This window comes from Melanerpes formicivorus, unplaced genomic scaffold (genome assembly GCF_026170545.1).
Source record: "Melanerpes formicivorus ecotype bairdi unplaced genomic scaffold, bMelFor1.0.p_v2 SCAF_4, whole genome shotgun sequence".
In the NCBI taxonomy this organism is placed as follows: domain Eukaryota; kingdom Metazoa; phylum Chordata; class Aves; order Piciformes; family Picidae; genus Melanerpes; species Melanerpes formicivorus.
Window position 1 is genome coordinate 36,261,509 of NW_027142356.1, and position 19,780 is coordinate 36,281,288.

Below are 19,780 nucleotides of genomic sequence, written 5' to 3' on the forward strand. Positions count from 1 at the left end.
TAGGGTTGGAAGGGACCTCATCCAGTCCCAACCCCCCTGCCATGGGCAGGGACACCTCACACTACAGCAGGTTGCTCACAGCCACATCCAGCCTGGCTGCAAAAACCTCCAGGCATGAGGCTTCCACCAACTCCCTGGGCAACCTGTGCCAGTGTCTCACCACCCTCACAGGGAAGAACTTCCTCCAATCTCAATCTACCCATTCCTAGTTTTGCTCCATTCCACCCCAGTCCTATCACTCTCCCTGACACTCTCAAAAGTTCCTCCCCAGCTTTCTTGCAGCCCCCTTCAGATACTGGAAGGCCACAATTAGGTCTCCTCAGAGCCTTCTCTTCTCCAGACTGAACAGCCCCAACTCCCTCAGTCTGTCCTCATAGCAGAGCAGCTCCAGCCTTCTGCTCATCCTCATGGCCCTTCTCTGGACACCTTCCAGCACCTCCAGATCTTTCCTGTAATAGAGGCTCCAGAACTGGACACAGTACTCCAGGTGTGGTCTCACCAGAGCAGAGCAGAGGGGGAGAATCACATCCCTTGCCCTGCTGGCTCTGCTTCTCTTGCTGCAGCCCAGGCTCTGCTTGGATTTTTGGGCTGCAAGTGCTCACTGCTAGCTTCTGATGAGCTTCTCATCCACCAGCACCCCCAAGCCCTTTTCTTTAGGGCTGCTGTCAAGCCAGTCCCTGCCCAGCATATATTGGTGCTTGGGATTGATGCTCTGAGCTGTTCTTGTTCTACACCAGACAAGCATGGAAACAGGACACATTTCTCACTTCTCTATCCTCACATCAATTACTCCACATTCTGACTGTAAACTTGTAGTGTGTTTTGTGTGTTTTGTTGTAGCTTACAAAACCACTGAGGTAACTCAGTGATTGTAACACCCACAATGCCAGGCTGGATGTGGCTCTGGGCAGCCTGCTGTAGTGTGAGGGGTCCCTGCTCATGGCAGGAGGGTTGGAACTAGATGATCCTTGAGGTCCCTTCCAACCTTAACAATTGTATGATTCACAGAACCTCTACATCCCTTCCTCTCTTCTGAGAGAGCATCTTAAAGCAGCCCTTTGCTGAGGGAAGTGCTTGAGAGTATCCATTATCTCCAGTAAGTAGGTCCTTAATTTGTCCTAGTCCAAACATTTCTAATGCAAGCTGGGGGCCTGTATGTCAGCTATAATTTAATCTTAGAGATCAAGAGCATTTTGCACCTTTTTTTATACATATATATCCTCCTCTTATAAATGCCTTCTAAAGGAAAGCCTTCCAGACACTGCAACTGCAGTCTAAACCTACTAACATTCGTAGGGAGGTCTATTTCAGATGGATTTGAATGAAAGATAGAAATATAAGCTGGTAAGTCTTATCTTCTCAGTTGGTTTTTGTCTTCAGTGTGGGTTTTGGCCTGACCATGCAATTAAATAAATAGCATAGAATAGAATAGGAATAAGATTAGGATTAACATTATGATTAGTTTTAAGATTAAGATTAGGATTGGGATTAGGATTAAGATTGGGATTAGGATTGGGATTAGGATTAGGATTGGGATTAGGATTGGGATTATGAGTGGGATTGGTATTAAGATTGGGATTAGGATTAGGATTTAGAATAGGATAAGGATTTAGAATAGAATAGAACTGAACAGAACAGAACTGCAATGCTTACAGGAAAATGTAAACAGCTGTTCATCCAGACCAAGCATCAGGAAGATTAAGAGAATCATAGAAGCACAGCTTTTTCCCCCATATGTGGTCACAGACATACTTCCCAGTTTCTCAGACCAGACATAGAATCATAGAATCAACAAGGTTGGAAAAGACCTCAGAGATCATCAAGTCCAACCTGTCACCCAACACCTCATGACTAACTAAACCATGGCTTCATGTGCCGCATCCAATCCCCTCTTGAACACATCTAAGGATGAGGACTCCACCACCTCCCTGGGCAGCACATTCCAATGGCCAATTGCTCTTTCTGGGAAGAACTTTCTCCTCACCTCAAGCCTAAACCTCCCCTGGCACAGCTTGAGACTGTGTCCTCTTGTTCTGGTGCTGGTTGCCTGGGAGAAGAGACCAAAATCCACCTGGCTACAACCCCCCTTCAGCTAGTTGTAGACAACAAGAACGTCTCCCCTGGGGCTCCTCTTCTCCTGGCTAAAAAACCCCAGCTCTCTCAGCCTCTCCTCACAGGGCTGTGCTCCAAACCCCTCCCCAGCTTTGTTGCCCTTCTCTAGACACATTCCAGCAACTCAACATCTTTCCTGAACTGAGGGAACAGAAGATAAATAATAACAATGGCAGATCATAAAGCCTAAGCAGATACAACTGAAAAGGACAAACTACATTAAACAGAGGACAAAATATGCCCAACCTGCTCAGGAAGGACATGATGATGAAAAGACATCACCCCTTTGGACGTCTGGAACATGTGCCAACTGTGGCAGTATCAGATCTGGCAGCTGCAGACTGGAATCATCACACAAAGACAGACACATAAATCCATGTGCCACGTGTCAGCACCCTGCTCAAGAGGCTGCAGATCTCTCTCTGTACTTGATTGACGAGAGCTTAACGGTCATCAAGTCCAGGATGAACTGATACATTGTTGAAGGGTTGAGTGCATTAATCCAAGAAACCCTTTCCACAGTGGAACTACACTGAACAAATCTAACAAAAATGAATGCTGAGAACCACAGCCTCAATAAAAAGCAGTTACCCTAATTAAATGCCGTCCCACAGTCACTATAACATTCATCACATTGCAAAGTAAAGTTCATTAGAGCACTACTTTAAAACGTCAGCAGCATCTCAAGTAATATATGAAATGACTTCTCCTTTATAAGACATTTTCAGTCATTTTAAGCTGCTGGTACTTCAAGGTATTTATGTGAGCATTTCATTGGGTTTTGGGTGACAGGTTGGACTTGATGATCTCTGAGGTCTTTTGCAACCTTACTGGTTCTATGATTCTGTGAGTGGACATTTCCTCCTAATTTTCAACTAACTAGAAATCCACTGCAGGTCTTCACACAAACAAGCTTCATTGAAGTAGAATCATAGAATCAGTAAGGTTGGAAAAGCCCTCAGAGATTAGGAAATAGAATAGAATAGAATAGAATAGAATAGAATAGAATAGAATAGAATAGAATAGAATAGAATAGAATAGAATAGAATAGAATAGAATAGAACTGCAATGCTTACATGAAAATGTAAACAGCCATATTCATAGTTTCATAGTATCATTCAGGGTTGGAAGGGACCACAAGGATCATCTAGTTCCAACCCCCCTGCCATGGGCAGGGACACCCCACACTAGATCAGGCTGGACAGAGCCTCATCCAGCCTGCTCTTTAACACCCCCAGGGACGGGGCCTCGACCACCTCCCTGGACAACCCATTCCAGGGTTTCACCACTCTCATGGTGAAGAACCTCCTCCTCACATCTAGCCTGAGCCTCCCCACCTCCAGCTTCATTCCATTCCCCCTAGTCCTATCACTACCTGAGAAGTCCTTCCCCAGCCTTCCTGTAGGCCCCCTTCAGATACTGGAAGGCCACAATTAGGTCACCTCGGAGCCTTCTCTTCTGCAGACTGAACAGCTTCTTGCTGTTCATCCAGACCAAGCATCAGGAAGATTAAGAGAATCACAGAAGCATAGCTTTTTCCCCCATATATGGTCACAGACATACTTCCCAGTTTCTCAGACCAGACATAGAATCATAGAATCAACAAGGTTGGAAAAGACCTCAGAGATCATCAAGTCCAACCTATCACTCAACACCTCATGACTACTAAACCATGGCACCAAGTGCCACGTCCAATCCCCTCTTGAACACCTTCAGGGACTGTGACTCCACCACCTCCCTGGGCAGCACACCCCAATGGCTAACAACTCTCTCTGTGAAGAACTTTCTCCTCACCTCAAGACTAAACTTCCCCTGGTGCAGCTTGAGACTCCTTCCACAGGAAGCAAGGAAATATGTACAGACTGAAGCAGCAGCAGATAGACTGAAGCAGAAAGAGAACCAGAGACTTGCACTGAACTGTAATTGTGGCATACAATCTGGCTTAAAACCCCAGGAAAGGCCATACAGCTCCCAAATTAGGCAATGACATATCCCCAGGATAAATATGGTGAATGGGTTCTACTAAAATTAGGCACTTACAGACTAACCCCAAGGTCAATGAAATTAATGAATAATTGTACAAAAGAGGTGAATGTATTCCATAAAGGCTGAGGTAAATACCTTAATCATGTCATAAAAGAGCTTGCTGCCTCTCCCTGTCTGCAAGCAAAATTATGTCTTCTCCACTGCAATTTCTTGGGTCTTAAACAGAACATCTATTGGTGTTTTTTTCCACAACAAGAGCTGTGGTGGGTTTTAGGCTCTGCCTTTAAAATTAAGTTCCAGGTTTTGAGCAGTAAAGTGGAAAAATATAAATCAATCACTGTTGGGTGTGAAAAGGAAAACCAAAGAGTATTCTAAACAATTTCATTGGAGAAAATAGCCAGGGTGAGACTGGCTGTACCGAGTCACCATCCCTGGAGGTGTTCAAGAGGGGATTGGATGTGGCACTTGGTGCCATGGTATAGAATAGAATAGAATAGACCTTCAAGATCATCACGTCCAACCTTTCAACCAATCCAACCCACCTGAACAACTAACCCATGGCACCAAGCACCCTGTCAAGTCTCCTCCTGAACACCTCCAATGATGGTGACTCCACCACCTCCCCAGGCAGCCCATTCCAATGGGCAATCACTCTCTCTGTATAGAACTTCTTCCTAACATCCAGCCTAAACTTCCCCTGGCACAGCTTGAGACTGTGTTCTCTTGTTCTGGTGCTGGCTGCCTGGGAGAGGAGACCAACATCTGCCTGTCTACAACCTCCCTTCAGGTAGTTGTAGACAGCAAGAAGGTCTCCCCTGAGCCTCCTCTTCTCCAGGCTAAGCAGCCCCAGCTCCCTCAGCCTCTCCTCATAGGGCTGTGTTCCAAACCCCTCACTAACTTCGTTGCCCTTCTCTGGACACGTTCCAGCAAGTCAACATCCTTCCTAAACTGAGAGGCCCAGAACTGGAGTCATGGTGTCTGTGGTGACAGGTTGGACTTGATGATCTTTGAAGTCTCTTCCAACCTTGGTGATTATGTGATAACAATTTGCTCTCTTTTCTGATCTCTTCTCTGCTTGCTTCTGCTTCTGGCTGACCTTGGGTGCATTATTTTCGTTAAGTCTAAGCACTGCTTTCCCTCTGCGGCTTTCTCTCTTGGGACAGGGAGTCAGGGGGCAGTGGAACAGTTTCCTTGGTCTTTTTGCCCAGGAGGGGTTTCATGTTGTTTGCTAATTGTAAGTATCTGTATAATATTGTGAATCCTGTATGTTTTGTCCACATTCATTGCATTCCACTGTAGAGTGTAGTTTTGCTTGTAAATACAGCTTCCATCTCTTTCATAATGAGCACAGTTAATGCTGGAGGGTGGGGAGGGGATGGATTTTAACCCACCACAGAGTAATCCACCTCTTATCATATGGTGACTTAAATTCATGACTGTCACAGGTGTCTCCCAAAGGATTCAACCTGCAAGCCATCAGCTGGATGGCTTGATAAAGCAATGCCAATGGTACAGGCCCATAGCTCACCTGCATCAGGTGTGATACAATCTGGTACTGAGTCCAGCTCTGGTGTCCTCAACATGGGAAAGACATGGAATGATGGACAGGATCCAGAGCAGGGTGGTGAAAAGATCATGGGAGTGGAACATCTCTGCTACTAGGATAGGCTGAGGAAGATGGGGTTGTTCAGCCTGGAAAGAAGACTCCAGGGAAATCTAATAGCAACCTGAAAGGATCCTATAAGAAGGCCACAGAGGGACTGTTTACAAAGGCCTGAAGTGATAGGAAGAGGAGCAATGGTTGGAAATTAAAGGAGATTTAGATTGGATATTAGGAGGAAGTTCTTTACCATGAGGGTGGTGGAACACTAGAACAGGATGTCCAGGAAGGTGGTTGAGGCCCCATCCCTGGTGATATTTAAGGCACCACAGGGCTCTGGGCAACCTCATTTAACGGAGGATGTCCCTGCTCACTGCAGTGGGGTTGGACAAGATGACCTTTGGAGATCCCTTCCAACCCACACCTTTCTACAGTTCTATATTTGATGGCTGCATGCTGGTAAGATCAAGTACCTTTCTCCCCCAGAGAGGACACTGAGGATACTTTATTTTGTAAAGTATCTCCAGAATTAATTCTGCCATGTAGATGTATAACCTGATTTCAGCTGGGTTAATGCCAATTGTTTTTTTCCTAATAGCTGGTGTAGATCTGTGGTTTGGATTTCATAACTAAGAGAATAATTTAGAAAATAATGATATTAAAACATTGATAGTTATAGGATAGAGTAGAGTAGAGTAGAGTAGAGTAGAGTAGAGTAGAGTAGAGTAGAGTAGAATAGAGTAGAGTAGAATAGAGTAGAGTAGAGTAGAGTAGAGTAGAGTAGAGTAGAGTAGAGTAGAGTAGAGTAGAGTAGAATAGAGTAGAATAGAGTAGAGTAGAATAGAGTAGAGTAGAATAGAGTAGAGTAGAATAGAGTAGAGTAGAATAGAGTAGAGTACAGTAGAATTAACCAGGTTGGAAAAGAACTTTGAGATCATTGAGTCCAACCCATCACCCAACACCTTCTAATCAACTAAACCATGGTATCAAGCACCCCATCCAGGCTCTTTTTAAATGCCTCCTGTGAAGGTGACCCCACCACCTCCCTGGGCAGCACATTCCAATGGCCAATCTCTCTTTCTATGAAGAATTTCTTCCTAACATCCAGCCTAAACCTCCCCAGGTACATCTTGTGACTGTGTCCTCTTGTTCTGGTTGCCTGGGAGAAGAGACCAAGCCCCACCTGGCTACAACCTCCCTTCAGGTAGTTGTGCAGAGCAAGAAGGTCTCTTCTGAGCCCAGCTCCCTCAGCCTCTCCTCACAGGGCTGTGCTCCAAACCCCTCCCCAGTTTTGTTGCCCTTCTCTGGACACATTCCAGCACCTCAACATCTTTCCTAACCTGAGGGACCCAGAACTGGACACAGGACTCAAGGTGTGGCCTAACCAGTGCTGAGTAGAGGGGCAGAATGTTATTGCTAAAAAGCACTTGTCCTAAGACAAGAACTTTTCAGCTTCTCATGCCCTGCCAGCAACAATGCTGGAGGGGCACAAGAAGCTGGCAGGAGTCATGGCCAGGACAGCTGACTCAAGCTGGCCAAAGGAATGTTCCATACCATATAAACTGGGTGGGGAGAATGAGAGAGCAGCTGGGTGGTGCTCAGTAGTTGGCTGGGGTTAAACCATGACAATATATCAGAGAATTAATCTTAAAATTAAAACAACAATAGTGTGTTCTGAATTATGGTGACAAGTGTTAGCTACCTAATTCAGTACATAACACCACAACTTTTCCCCGCTATAAATTTCGCCCCAGCGGAACTTTATCCTGGAAGATAAATTGGACCATAAAATTGCATTAATAATAACGAGACTTAATAAGAATAAAGCTTCATCCTGCATGATACAATGCCTTAAACAACAGGAACAGCACATTCATTGAAAGTGCTAATAATCTAATTACATCCAAAGGGGACACATCTTGTTACCTCCTGGGCTGCATCAGGAATCGTGTGGCCAGCAGGAGCAGGGAAGTCATTCTGCCCTGTGCTCAGCACTGGCTGGGTCACACCTTGAGTCCTGTGTCCAGTTCTGGGCCCCTCAGTTTAAGAAGGGCATTGAGACTCTTGAACATGTCCCAAGAAGGGCAATGAGGATGGGGAGGGGTCTGGAGCACAGCCCTGTGAGGAGAGGCTGAGGGAGCTGGGGTTGCTTAGCCTGGAGAAGAGGAGGCTCAGAGGAGACCTTCTTGCTCTCTACAGCTACCTGAAGGGAAGTTGTAGCCAGGAGGGGGTTGGTCTCTTCTCCCAGGCAAGCAGCACCAGAACAAGAGGATACAGTCTCAAGCTGTGCCAGGGGAAGTTTAGGCTGGATGTTAGGAAGACATTCTTCCCAGAAAGAGAGATTTTCCACTGGAATGTGCTGCCCAGGAAGGCAGTGGAGTCCCCAACCCTGGAGGTGTTCAAAAAATGATTGGATGTGGCACTTGGAGCCATGGTTTAGTTGTCATGAGGTGTTAGGTATAGGGTAATAGGTTGGACTTGATGATCTTTGAGGTCTTTTCCAACCTCATTAATTCTATGATTCTATGAACTCTATTCAGTGTCTTCCTGAAAATAAGAAAAATAGCTGCATGCAAATTTAGAAATACAGAATTAGCCATTCATACCTCACCAGAAATTAATGTATTGCCATGGAAAAGGATTTAAGGACCAAGGCAGAGAGCAAAACAAACCTTAAGTGATGCTGGAACACTACTGCAGGCTGAGGCAGCAGGATGAAGTAGTAGCAGGGAAGTATTCTATAATGAGGCTAATATTTGTACAGTCTACTCATTTGTGAGGTCTATTCTTCAAAGAAACAAATGGGAAGTGTTTATAAAATGGTTAGACAAACATTTCAGCCTTTTCTGAATAAACATCAAGTGGCTCAGTTTACTTCTCCAAGAGGAAAATGCAAGCTGCTGTCAAGCTGCCTCTTAAATCACATCTACTGAGGAAATAATTCCAGGGGTAGTTAGTATGAGTGTAGCATGGGTGAATCTGATTCAGCAGAAACTTCCACTCTGCAGAGAGTTATCTCTGACTGCAACCCATTTGTCTAAAACTTCCATTGTGGACTGGATCATTTCTCCTGCAACAACTGCTAGGCACAGAATTGCACTGCAGCTTCTCATCTCTGACAGATGAAGGGGTTTCTCCAAGCTGATAATCTACAACGTATCATGGAACACTAGGCTGGGAAGAAAAAGACAGAAGGATGTTTTGTGACCAGAAATGCTAATTGCTTTGAGAATAGAATAGACCAGAACAGACCAGAACAGGTTGGAAAAGACCTTTAAGATCATTGAGTCCAGCCTATCACCCAACACCATCTAATCAACTAAACCATGGCATCAAGCACCCCGTCCAGTCTCTTCTTAAACACCTCCAGTGATGGTGACTCCACTACCTCCCTGGGCAGCACATTCCAATGGCCAATTGCTCTTTCTGTGAGGAACTTCTTCCTAACATCCAGCCCGAACCTCCCCTGGTGCAGCCTGATGAGGCACTGTGAGTTCTTGTCAAGGCAAAACCTGGCAGAGGCAGACAAGGGAAAGAAGAGTTTTGGTGGCTGTCTTCCAGTTGAAGAGTAGATGGCTGCAGACCATACTCCATTTCAGGATGTGCAGCTGCAGCCATGGGTCTGAACCCATGTGTGAGTTGAAATTCCACCCACTACACACCCCCCAACATAAAATTGCCAGAGCAGCTCTGCTGAAAGCAAATGAATTTACCAGACCAGCTCAGCTGAAAGTAAATGAAGCTGTATTTTCAAGCAGAAGTACAATCTAAAATATGAAATGCAATGAATAACAAAGTCTCAAGCTGTGCCAGGGAAAGTTTAGGCTGGAGGTGAGGAGAAAGTACTTCACCAAGAGAGTTGTTCTCCATTGGAATGTGCTGCCCAGGGAGGTGGTGGAGTCACCATCCCCAGAGGTGTTCAAGAGGGGATTGGACGTGGCACTTGGTGCCATGGTTTAGTCATAAGATCTGTGGTGACAGGTTGGACTTGAGGATGCTTGAGGTCTCTTCCAACCTTGGTGATTCTGTGATTATGTGCAAAATATAAAACAGTTACATGTATTTACAATTTAGAAACAGCACAAGAACCCCACCCTGGACAAAACCAAGGGGTTACCAGCTCCTTTTCCTTCCCTGCTCCCTTCCCCCTTGGGCCCCTATACCCAAGGCAAAAGAGAGAGAAGAGCAGGAAGTAGGCTGTTAGTACTTAACCACAGCAAAGAACACAGCCAAGGTCAGCAAGGTAGCAGAAGCAGTAGCCACTATCTGCCAGAGCAGGGGAAGCAAAAAGAGAGGAAAAAGTTAGTGTACACAACTGCCTTTATGTTAGACACCAGGCCAATGGGATAATATAGAATAGAATAGAATAGACCAGACCAGGTTGGAAGAGACCTTCAAGATCATCGTGTCCAACCTATCATCCAACACCACCTAATCAACTAACCCATGCAACCAAGCACCCTGTCAAGTCTCCTCCTGAACACCTCCAGTGATGGTGACTCCACCACCTCCCCAGGCAGCCCATTCCAATGGGCAATCACTCTCTCTGTGTAAAACTTCCTCCTGACCTCCAGCCTGAACCTCCCCTGGTGCAGCCTGAGACTGTGTCCTCTTGTTCTGGTGCTGGCTGCCTGGGAGAAGAGACCAACCTCTGCCTGTTTACGACCCCCCTTCAGGTAGTTGTAGAGAGCAATAAGGTCTCCCCTGAGCCTCCTCTTCTCCAGGCTAAGCAGCTCCAGCTCCCTCAGCCTCTCCTCATAGGGCTTGTGTTCCAAGCCCCTCACCAACTTTGTTGCCCTTCTCTTAGACCTCATCATTATGTTCCCTTCTGCATCCAGTGGGAATTTATTTACTTTCTATCACTTTCTGTTCAAGACCTGGGGAAAATTTCTAGGTGTCAGCCTAAAACTACCACACAGCCTGAGGACAGCCTGAAGAACCAGAGGTATGAACCAAAAACCTGCATCTCCTCACAATGATGTGGATGTGGGATCCAGTGGCTGAGCCAGCCGTAGCAGGTAGCACTGGGGGGGGAGTTAAAAAAATAACTAAATCAGCCTTTTCAGCTGGATCCTTTGGCTGGAAGCCAGGGAAAACTCAGACTAGAAACACTGTACAACACTTCATCGATTTCTCCTCATCAAATCTTTATGCAGGGACTTAAAACACTTATACTGAACCAACAAACCTGATGCAGAAGCCAAGATAAATGCTGCAGCTTTGTTTATTCTGATACCAGTCTGGATTATCACAACAGATCCTTCTGACTTGAGCATCCACAATGACAATATGTTTTAGAAACTATTTCTTTCCATCTTGGCCATATCACTGAGATTTCCTCCTTTGAAACAAGCTCTGTCCTGGTGAACTCCTGATGACCTTTCTAGTCTCTCCTGCTACCTTTATTAGTTCAATGTTGTTGCATGATTTACCATTTTAAGTTTAGAGCTGTGGAGTCAAGTTCTTTCACAGGCTGGTAGGCCAGTGAACTCCTCACACCATCTAATCAACTAAACCATGGCACCAAGTGCCCCATCCAGTCTCTTCTCAGACACCTCCAGTGATGGTGACTCCACCACCTCCCTGGGCAGCACATTCCAATGGACCTTAAATGCAATGAATCCCTTTGGTGGAGGAAGTTTGGTCCGATGTCACAGCCTTATTAAGAATGTTTGCATGTGTGAAAATGCAAAATTAGGGCTTCTGTGTCACCTCCAGGTTAATTCAATTGCATTGTGAATTACTCCTTGCAAATGATTACCATTCAGATAAAGTGTGAAGAAATAAAAGTATGTGTCACTGTCATCCACCACCCTTTGAAATGTTCCTGTCGTGCTCTCATTTGTCATCACCACTTCTCTCTGCTGCTCCTCACCAAGTTATGATGTTGTTATTTTACACAGAATTTCAGGGGCTGGAAGGGACCTCAAAAGCTCATCCAGTCCAACCCCCCTGCCAGAGCAGGAGCACCTGGAGCAGATCACACAGGAATGCATCCAGGCGTAGATGCTTGACTTAGTATGCAGTGCAAGAAAGCCTTCTGCAGGTAATTAGCAAAGGTACTACAAAAAGGTCTCTGTGCACCTTGGGAGATGCTCTTCTTTGCTTTAGTCTGAGCCCCCCACACACCCTGACTTTTTAGTGTATGCATATATGATAGCACAAACCAAGGCAATCCACTTTCAAGCACTGGATATGCTAAGTCCATGTCAGTAGTCCTACCTCCTGACCATAAAAAATAAGTGTTGCATTTGACCCAGCTAATTACTATTCCTCTACAGCTTCAGAGAGAATCATAGAATTGTCAGGGTTGCAAGGCACCTCAAGGATCATCCACTTCCAACCGCCCTGCCATGGGCAGGGACACCTCACACTACAGCAGGTTGCTCACAGCCACATCCAGCCTGGCTGCAAAAACCCCCAGGCATGAAGCTTCCATCACCTCCCTGGGCAACCTGTGCCAGTCTCTCACCACCCTCATGGGGGAGAACTTCTTCCTAACACCCAATCTGAATCTACCCATTTCTAGAGACCACAGAAACTCCTAAGGGTCACAGACCCCCTAAGTAACTGACTTATGTACCCAGCAAGAAAGTTGACAGATGTCAGTAAATGCTTGACTGTAAGCTTTTCTGCCCACCTCATGAAGGCTTGGATTGGTAGCAAGAAATCTCTTATACAACATCAAGCACACTGAACAAAGAGAAAGTTAAAAGTAATTGAAAATGAAGTACAATTTTCTGGGAGAGATTCTATTATTATTGTTGTTATTATTGTTATGGATTGTCATAGTCTGAAGGTTTCCTTTAAATCCATAGTTAGTAAACTGTGTGCAAAGAACAGAAACATTTCTCAGCGCCTATGTCTCATTAAACTTGATACTAACCAAACAAAACATTAATAAACTTCTTAATGAAATAAGCCATCTCTCAAACCACCAGGACTGCTAAAGTAACAAGTTCCTCTTCACCATCACATCATGCACGAAGCACATAAGAGCGAGGATAATAATGAATAAATGCCACAGATGTTCAAATGAAACAGCAAATCACTGCCATCAAGCCTTAAGGAACCCATAGTGTTATGACAAGCTGAACACTGACCCAGGAATTTCTGTGAGGGGAAAATGTAGGCCCCATTATAAAAGTATTTCCCTAAGAGATGCTTTGAAATGGGTAAGCAAACATAAGCTGACACTTGTGCCTGCTGACAGCCACGTTGCAGTGGAGCATTTAGAACTGCTTTTCAGAACGCCAGGTTGCAACAACTAAAAGGGAAGATACGGCCAACATTAAGTACAGCTTCCAACAGACTGTTGGGGATGCTGACCAGCACCTACCACTTAGAGCAGCATAAATTAGAAGAAATTAACAGTTCTGCTCCACCTGCATGGTTAGGACCAAGGAAATAATATTAATTATATTGTCAGCTCTTATGCTCTCCCTGTGAATTGGCTATTTGTTGAAGTTCAGCAGGAAGAGTGGGTTTGCTGAACACTGAGGACTCAGTGACTGCTGAGAAGTTTACCTTGCATGTACCTCAGAGGAGGGCTTACAGCCCAATATTTGCTACAGAAGGGATGTCAGCTATTGGCAAAATAGTGACTCACACAGTTACACCAAGTGCATTGGACATTCTGGCCTGCTTGTGCTGCATGTAGAGAGCTGGATGAGGGAGGGAGCGGGTGGAATTGGTGGATGGGGTAGGGATGGGGTAGGGATGGGGTAGGGATGGGGTAGGGATGGGGTAGGGATGGGGTAGGGATGGGGTAGGGATGGGGTAGGGATGGGGTAGGGATGGGGTAGGGATGGGGTAGGGATGGGGTAGGGATGGGGTAGGGATGGGGTAGGGATGGGGTAGGGATGGGGTAGGGATGGGGTAGGGATGGGGTAGGGATGGGGTAGGGATGGGGTAGGGATGGGGTAGGGATGGGATTAACCAGGTTGGAAAAGACCTTTGAGATCATCAAGCCCATCCTATCACCCAACACCATCCAATCAACTAAACCATGGCACCAAATGCCTCAGCCAGTCTCTTCTTAAACACCTCCAGGAATGGTGACTCCACCACCTCCCTGGGCAGCACATTCCAATGGACATTAAATGCAATGAACCCCTTTGGTGAAGGAAGTTTGATCTTATGTCACAGTACAGCATTGAAAGGATAAACTCTTGGTTGGACTTGGCTCCCAAAGTCTTTTCCACTTGTTACACGTGAAGTAACTTGACTCACACTCAGCACAAAGTCTATAAATGCACACTGGAAGGGATGCAGTTTGCAGCCTTGCAAGAGTCTGTGTTGAAAAGGTGGCTTAGCTCAGAAAAGCAGCCAGAGTTGCTGCAACCTAGTCTGTTCTTGAGAAAGACATTACTTTGGTGGTTCAGTTTGACCTTCATAGGTAAAGCTTGGGCTGAAACTACAGAAAGGCACCCAAAGAAGGAGAAAAAAAAATAGCATTTCCATCCTACTTTGTGGCAGGCTGCTAAAGGGCTCTAAGAGCTCCAGAGCTCTCTGCAAACACCCCCGAGTTGTAAGGCACTACAGAGCACAGAATCAGGATGTGAAAAACATGTCCATTGGTGGCCACTTCAAAGTTGGGAAAGAAATATACCTCCCAATCACCATTCCACCATTTCCATTCCCTTCCCTTCCCTTCCAGGCAAGCCTGAAGCTGATTCAGATACATGAATACCTACAGCAAAAGGTTCCATTTTATCTGAGATGCTCTGAAACACAAAATAATGCATGTATAACTTAGGGTTTCATTTCCCCCCCTCCCCTTCACTGAAGACTTCTTAGCAACTTATTTATGCAAGCTAATGTTAATGAGATGCATACATAATAATCTATACCTAATCCTCTAATCACAACTACACTTCAAGAGGGAACAAAACCCAAAAAATACCTATTTTTTTTTTCAGCTGGTCCTCCTCTTTTGCATCCAAGACTTTGAACTGATAAATTAGCATGCATATTCTTTTCCTCTCTCAAACCACTTGATAATTTCTTTCATACCTGAGGTACAATATGTTCATTAAGAAGCATTCTGAAGAAGATGCACAGCTGCACTGGTTATTTTTTATTATCTCTTTTCCCCCCCACCCCCCAAAAGCATTGATGGAAATTATATTTCCCTGACATAGCAAGGTTTTTAGAAGGCACAGAATAAGAAAAGCCTAATCAGTGAGTGGCATTTCTGAGTGGGATAACACAGAAGACACGAGATGAGTTGAGATACCACACTCCACAGAGATTGATAAATCACCATTCAGTATGGGGAAGGGGTCTAGTGCTTGACAGACTTCAAGGAAGATGTTTACTAGACTTTTAACTTCGGTTTTTTTTTTAGCCAGTCTTTATACTACACGTTGGTTATATCCTCTTAGAATGATAATTTGGTCTATGGTTCCAAAGAAAGGCACACTGAGCCACAGACAAATACCCTTTCAGTACTGCTTTGTGATTTTTATGAGAGTATAACCTGTGGAATGGTTCACATTAGCTCTGCATTATTAATAGGGATGAACGACTAGATTGCTTTTCGTTGTTATGGGTACTAATAACACAACTGCACAGCAATGCCAAGCTGCTATGTCTTCGGAGCTCTACAAATCGCTGTCGTTAACTCTCCCTTCAAACGCACCTTTCCAACTTCTGGGACTTGAGCAGCTGCCCGGCACCACCCCACGCGTGGGCCCGATTCCCTTGCCGTCGGCGGCAGCACAAGGTAGTGCCCGACTGCACGGGCAGCGCCGTGAGTAAGTGCCGGCACCACGGGCAGTGCCCCCGCCTTACCACCGAGCGCTGGACCAGACCTCTCCCGGAACAGCCTCCAGCGCCGCAGCCGCTCGCCAGCCCAGCTCCAGCCCCGCTCCCAGCTGCTGAGCAGCAGCGCAGGCACCGCGGCAGAAGGTGCGGGCGCGGCGGGAGCTGGTTGCCTGGGTGCAGCCCACACCGACGGCCCCCCGAGGGACTTAGGGCTTCTCTACCAGCCAGTGTTCTCCGGCCCGGCCTTGCGGGGGGATCGCCGCGGTTTTCCCAGCAGCGAGCTGAGCCCAGACTACCCAACTCGCTCAGAGACCGAGCGGGATACGGCTGAAGTTTTACTTTGGCGGCGCCGGCTTCCCCCGCAGCCTCCCGCAGCAGACGCCATGGGAGCACGGGGACCTTCTCTTTTTAAGTTTGGCGGCGCGTAGCGCGCCCCCTTCCCCTGTTCCCCTCCCCAAGCCCGCTCCGAGCCCACATCCCCTCGACCCCCGGGCACAAGGCTCAGCCAGCCGAGAGCCGGCGGCAGGGCGCGGGCGGCCGGTTCCGGGGTGCCCGTGGTACTCACCCGCTCCCCAGCCGCACCGTCAGCAGCAACAGCAGCAGCCGGGCCCCGCGGCGCCGGCTCCAGAGGGGCGCGGGGCCCCCCCACGCATCCATGAGGCTGAAGGCTCTCTCCCTTCACCGAGTTTTCTCCGGAGAGGATGGGGAATAGCGACCTTGCCAATCCCACCGTGCGTCCCCCCCAACACACACCGGCACACGGCAGGCAGCAGGAAGGGTAGGAAAGGGGGGGGGGGGGGGGGAGATAAAATAAAATCAAATAAAATAAACCACCCAAACAGGTAGGAACCCACTCTACAAGGAGCGAGCAACTCGCCCAATAGGCTCATCAGGTTGCTCCATAAATTATCCTAAAAACTGCTGGGCGAATCAGTCCCTGGCAGAGGTGGAGCCTCCTTTACTAGAAGGGAAACATGCTTGGGAGAAAGGGTGGCATTGATTTGCTATTTCCTCCGACGAGGGAAAATAATGCCGTCTTGCCCGCACAGAAATATGCCCAGAGAGAAAGTCATAAGCATATATTTGAAGCTACGTGTCTACCGATATTCAAATCTTTTTATCTTTAAAGCCACTCAGGGATCTGCTCGCAATCTGAGCGGCAGCCCCTCGGACCTGCCAAGTGGAGACTCGCAGGCGGGAGGAGAAGCGCCGGGGGATGTGCGCGGACACCCGCGGAGGCTACGCGGCCCCGCGTCCGGCGAGAAAGCGATTCTGGGGAGGGCGGCGCCGGTTGCGGGTGCTAGGAGGGACCCTCCAGTCCCTCGTCCGTCCCCAGGAGAAGGGGCGCAGCCCTCTAACCGCGGTCCCTAAAGCCGTGCTGGAGGCCGGCGGCATGCTCGTCAAGGGCGCAAGTGCGACGGCGGGAATTCCGCGCAGCCACGGAACCGGAGTGGTGCAAGCCAGGAGGCTGCGGGCGGCTCTACGCGGCCGCGGAGCGCCCCCGGGGGGGAAGGGGGAGGAAAGCGGGCGATGCGCGGTGCTATAAAACGCACAAGGCTTTGCTGCAAGATTCAAAACGCTCTGCTCCCTCCCTTTCTTGTCTCCTCTCTGCTGCTCCCTCCTCCTGTCTCTCTCGGGAGAGTAACGGGGCAAAGTAGCCAACAATCCCCCAACAACCACTGTTACCGTCACCCCAAATCCCCCACCAAAACGAAAGCCGAGGCAGGAGAAGCAACCGCGGTGAGAGCCGCTTCCCCCGGCGGCGGGGACAGCCAGTTAGGCGGCGGCGGGACCAGCGCTTCAATAAAGGGTCTTCCTCGGCACGGCTTCAGGGTCCCCAGCCCAATTTCCTGGCCCCGGAGGTGCCACGGCTTGCAGCTATCTTACAAGGCACTCCTGGAGTAACCTCTGCTGCATCAAAACCAAATCGCTTTATAGCCATCCTCCTCCTCCGAGTCAAGATGTAACTGCACCGAAATGTAAATAATCCTTCTTGCCGTGGTTATGCTGATGAAAGGCAGGGCTTTGGCTGGGGTTTTTCCTGCTACTTTACACATCATCTGGCTATTATTTTATACACACAGCTTACAGCTGCTTTAATGGTTAAAGAAACTCAGCACGCCTCAGAGAGCTGCAGTACATTAAGTGAAAATTCAACGACTTGAAAATTAATAGCCAGTCCTGGGGGGACTGGCAGAAGGTAAAGGCACATATTATTGTATGACCTGAGGTCTCTTTCTTGGTGGATTAACACAGCAGGCAGCATCCTACCATGATGAGCTCAGAGGGGGAAATATGCATTTATTACGGAGTAAGCGCAGGAGCAGCTTCCCTGATGCAGCTGGTGGCACCGGCTCCCGGGAGCAGGATTGCTGTCCCCTCCAGCAAGAAAATAAGCACAGCCTGTCCCCAAGTCCCTTTCTCTCTGGGAAGTCCTTTTGCCCTGCAAATAGCCACGGTCCTTAGGTTTATTATGGATTGATCTGCCAAATTGCCTGCGTTTCGCCAAATAAGCAACGAACTCCTCTGATGCTTTTGCATTCTGATGTTTATGGAGCCCTTAAAACTCTTTACTAGTCTATAAAATTTCGTCCTGTCCTTAAAATATATTATGTAATTAATGTGACAGGTGAGGAAGTTCGATGGAAGACGTTTAAGGGCACTTTCAGGATTAAAATAACCCCTCTAATCTCTATGGGAGCAGTTTGGAGCACCTCTTTAAAAGCATTCGATTGCACCCCTGGGTAGTAGGTCCAAGCAGCTTGCTAGCACTGAAGGAGGTGAAGGACTGCAGCTAAAATGGCAGGTAGCTCAAACAGTGACAAAACAAAGTTTTTCCATCTTCATTATTTAAAACAAAATCTGCATCAATGGTGTTCCTCAAAGAGCATGAGACTAAGGGTGACAGCAGGAAGTCCCAAATCTGATTTCCCTCCCCCCCCCCACCTTGTGCTTTTATGCAAGCAATAGAAACCCACCCCTCTCAAAGCTAGAGAAGAGCCTCTTTCATGAGTCAATATAATACTACATGAAAAAATAGGTCTGAAAATCATAGAATCAACAAGGTTGGAAAAGACCTCAAAGATCATCAAGTCCAACCTATCACCCAAGACATCATGACTACTAGACCATGGCTCCAAGTGCCACATCCAATCCCCTCTTGAACACCTCCAGGGATGGTGACTCCACCACCTCCCTGGGCAGCACATTCCAATGGCCAACAACTCTCTCTGGGAAGAACTTTCTCCTCACCCCCAGCCTAAACTTCCCCTGGCACAGCTTGAGACTGCGTCCTCTCATTCTGGTGCTGGTTGCCTGGGAGAATAGACCAACCCTCTCCTGGCTACAACCTCCCTTCAGGTAGTTGTAGACAGCAAGAAGGTCTCCCCTGAGCTTCAACTTCTCCAGGCTAAGCAATCCCAGCTCCACGAAAAAATAGGTCTGAAAATGTTGAAAAGCAAACAGGAAACAAGAAATACTACAATTTTTTTAACTACCAGTGGAACATTCTGATTGTCTCATCTCCTGAGGACCAAAGAAGCAATAAAGGAAAACTGCAAAATGGAATCTGAAAGTCACAGAGAGACAGGCAGGATCACCTCGAACAGGTTGCACAGGATGGAGTCCAGGTGGGCTTTGACTCCAGAGATGAAGACTCCACCACCTCTCTGGGCAGCCTGTTTCAGTGGTCCATCACCCTCAACATAAAGAATTTCCTCCTCATGTTTAGGTGGCATTTCCTGGCTGACAGTAGACAAGACACTTGGTGCCATGGTTTAGTTGATTAGATGGTGTTGGGTGATAGGTTGGACTTGATGATCTCAAAGGTCTTTTCCAACCTGGTTAATTCTATTCTATTCTATCTTGACCTTCAGAGATCCCTTCCAATCCAGACCATTCTGTGATTCTTATGAACCTACTCTTGAGAATATCTTGCTTAGCCAATTCCCCACTGAAGTAATGATTTTAAAGACAAGAAATAGGAAAACACACAGATTAAAGCTTTAGTTTGGTTGAGTTTATAGAACAGAACAGAGAATACTAATTAATTCATCTGAGTATAGAAAAGTCTTCCTAATCCTGGAAGTGATGGTATGTTGGCAAACAGAAAGAGCACAATAATTCAAGGATTGAATTGTTGAAGATTTTAAGTACCTAAATGGGAAATCACACCTCAGCTCTGCTTCTGCCTAATAGCAGAAGATCCAGAGAAAGCATTAAATGTAACTGTGAAATTGCTCCAGGATTCCAGGGCAGCACCCATAGGAACATCCAGAAGAGCACCAATTTGAGCAGCTCAGCACCTAAATTCTA

At 47.0% G+C, this 19,780-nt stretch overlaps 1 protein-coding gene across 3 annotated transcripts in view; it reads right to left on the bottom strand.

The window, feature by feature from the left end:
* Positions 1 to 16,235, bottom strand: part of GABRG1 (gamma-aminobutyric acid type A receptor subunit gamma1) — an 80,137-nt gene extending 63,902 nt beyond the window's left edge. For all 3 annotated transcript variants that reach the window (XM_068137637.1, XM_068137636.1, XM_068137635.1), the window contains exon 1: positions 16,032 to 16,235. In XM_068137637.1, coding sequence (XP_067993738.1) covers positions 16,032 to 16,123 — 92 coding nt within the window. In that variant the 5' untranslated portion in view covers positions 16,124 to 16,235. The remainder of the gene's footprint in view (positions 1 to 16,031) is intronic.
* Between the last annotated feature and the right edge of the window lie 3,545 nt (positions 16,236 to 19,780).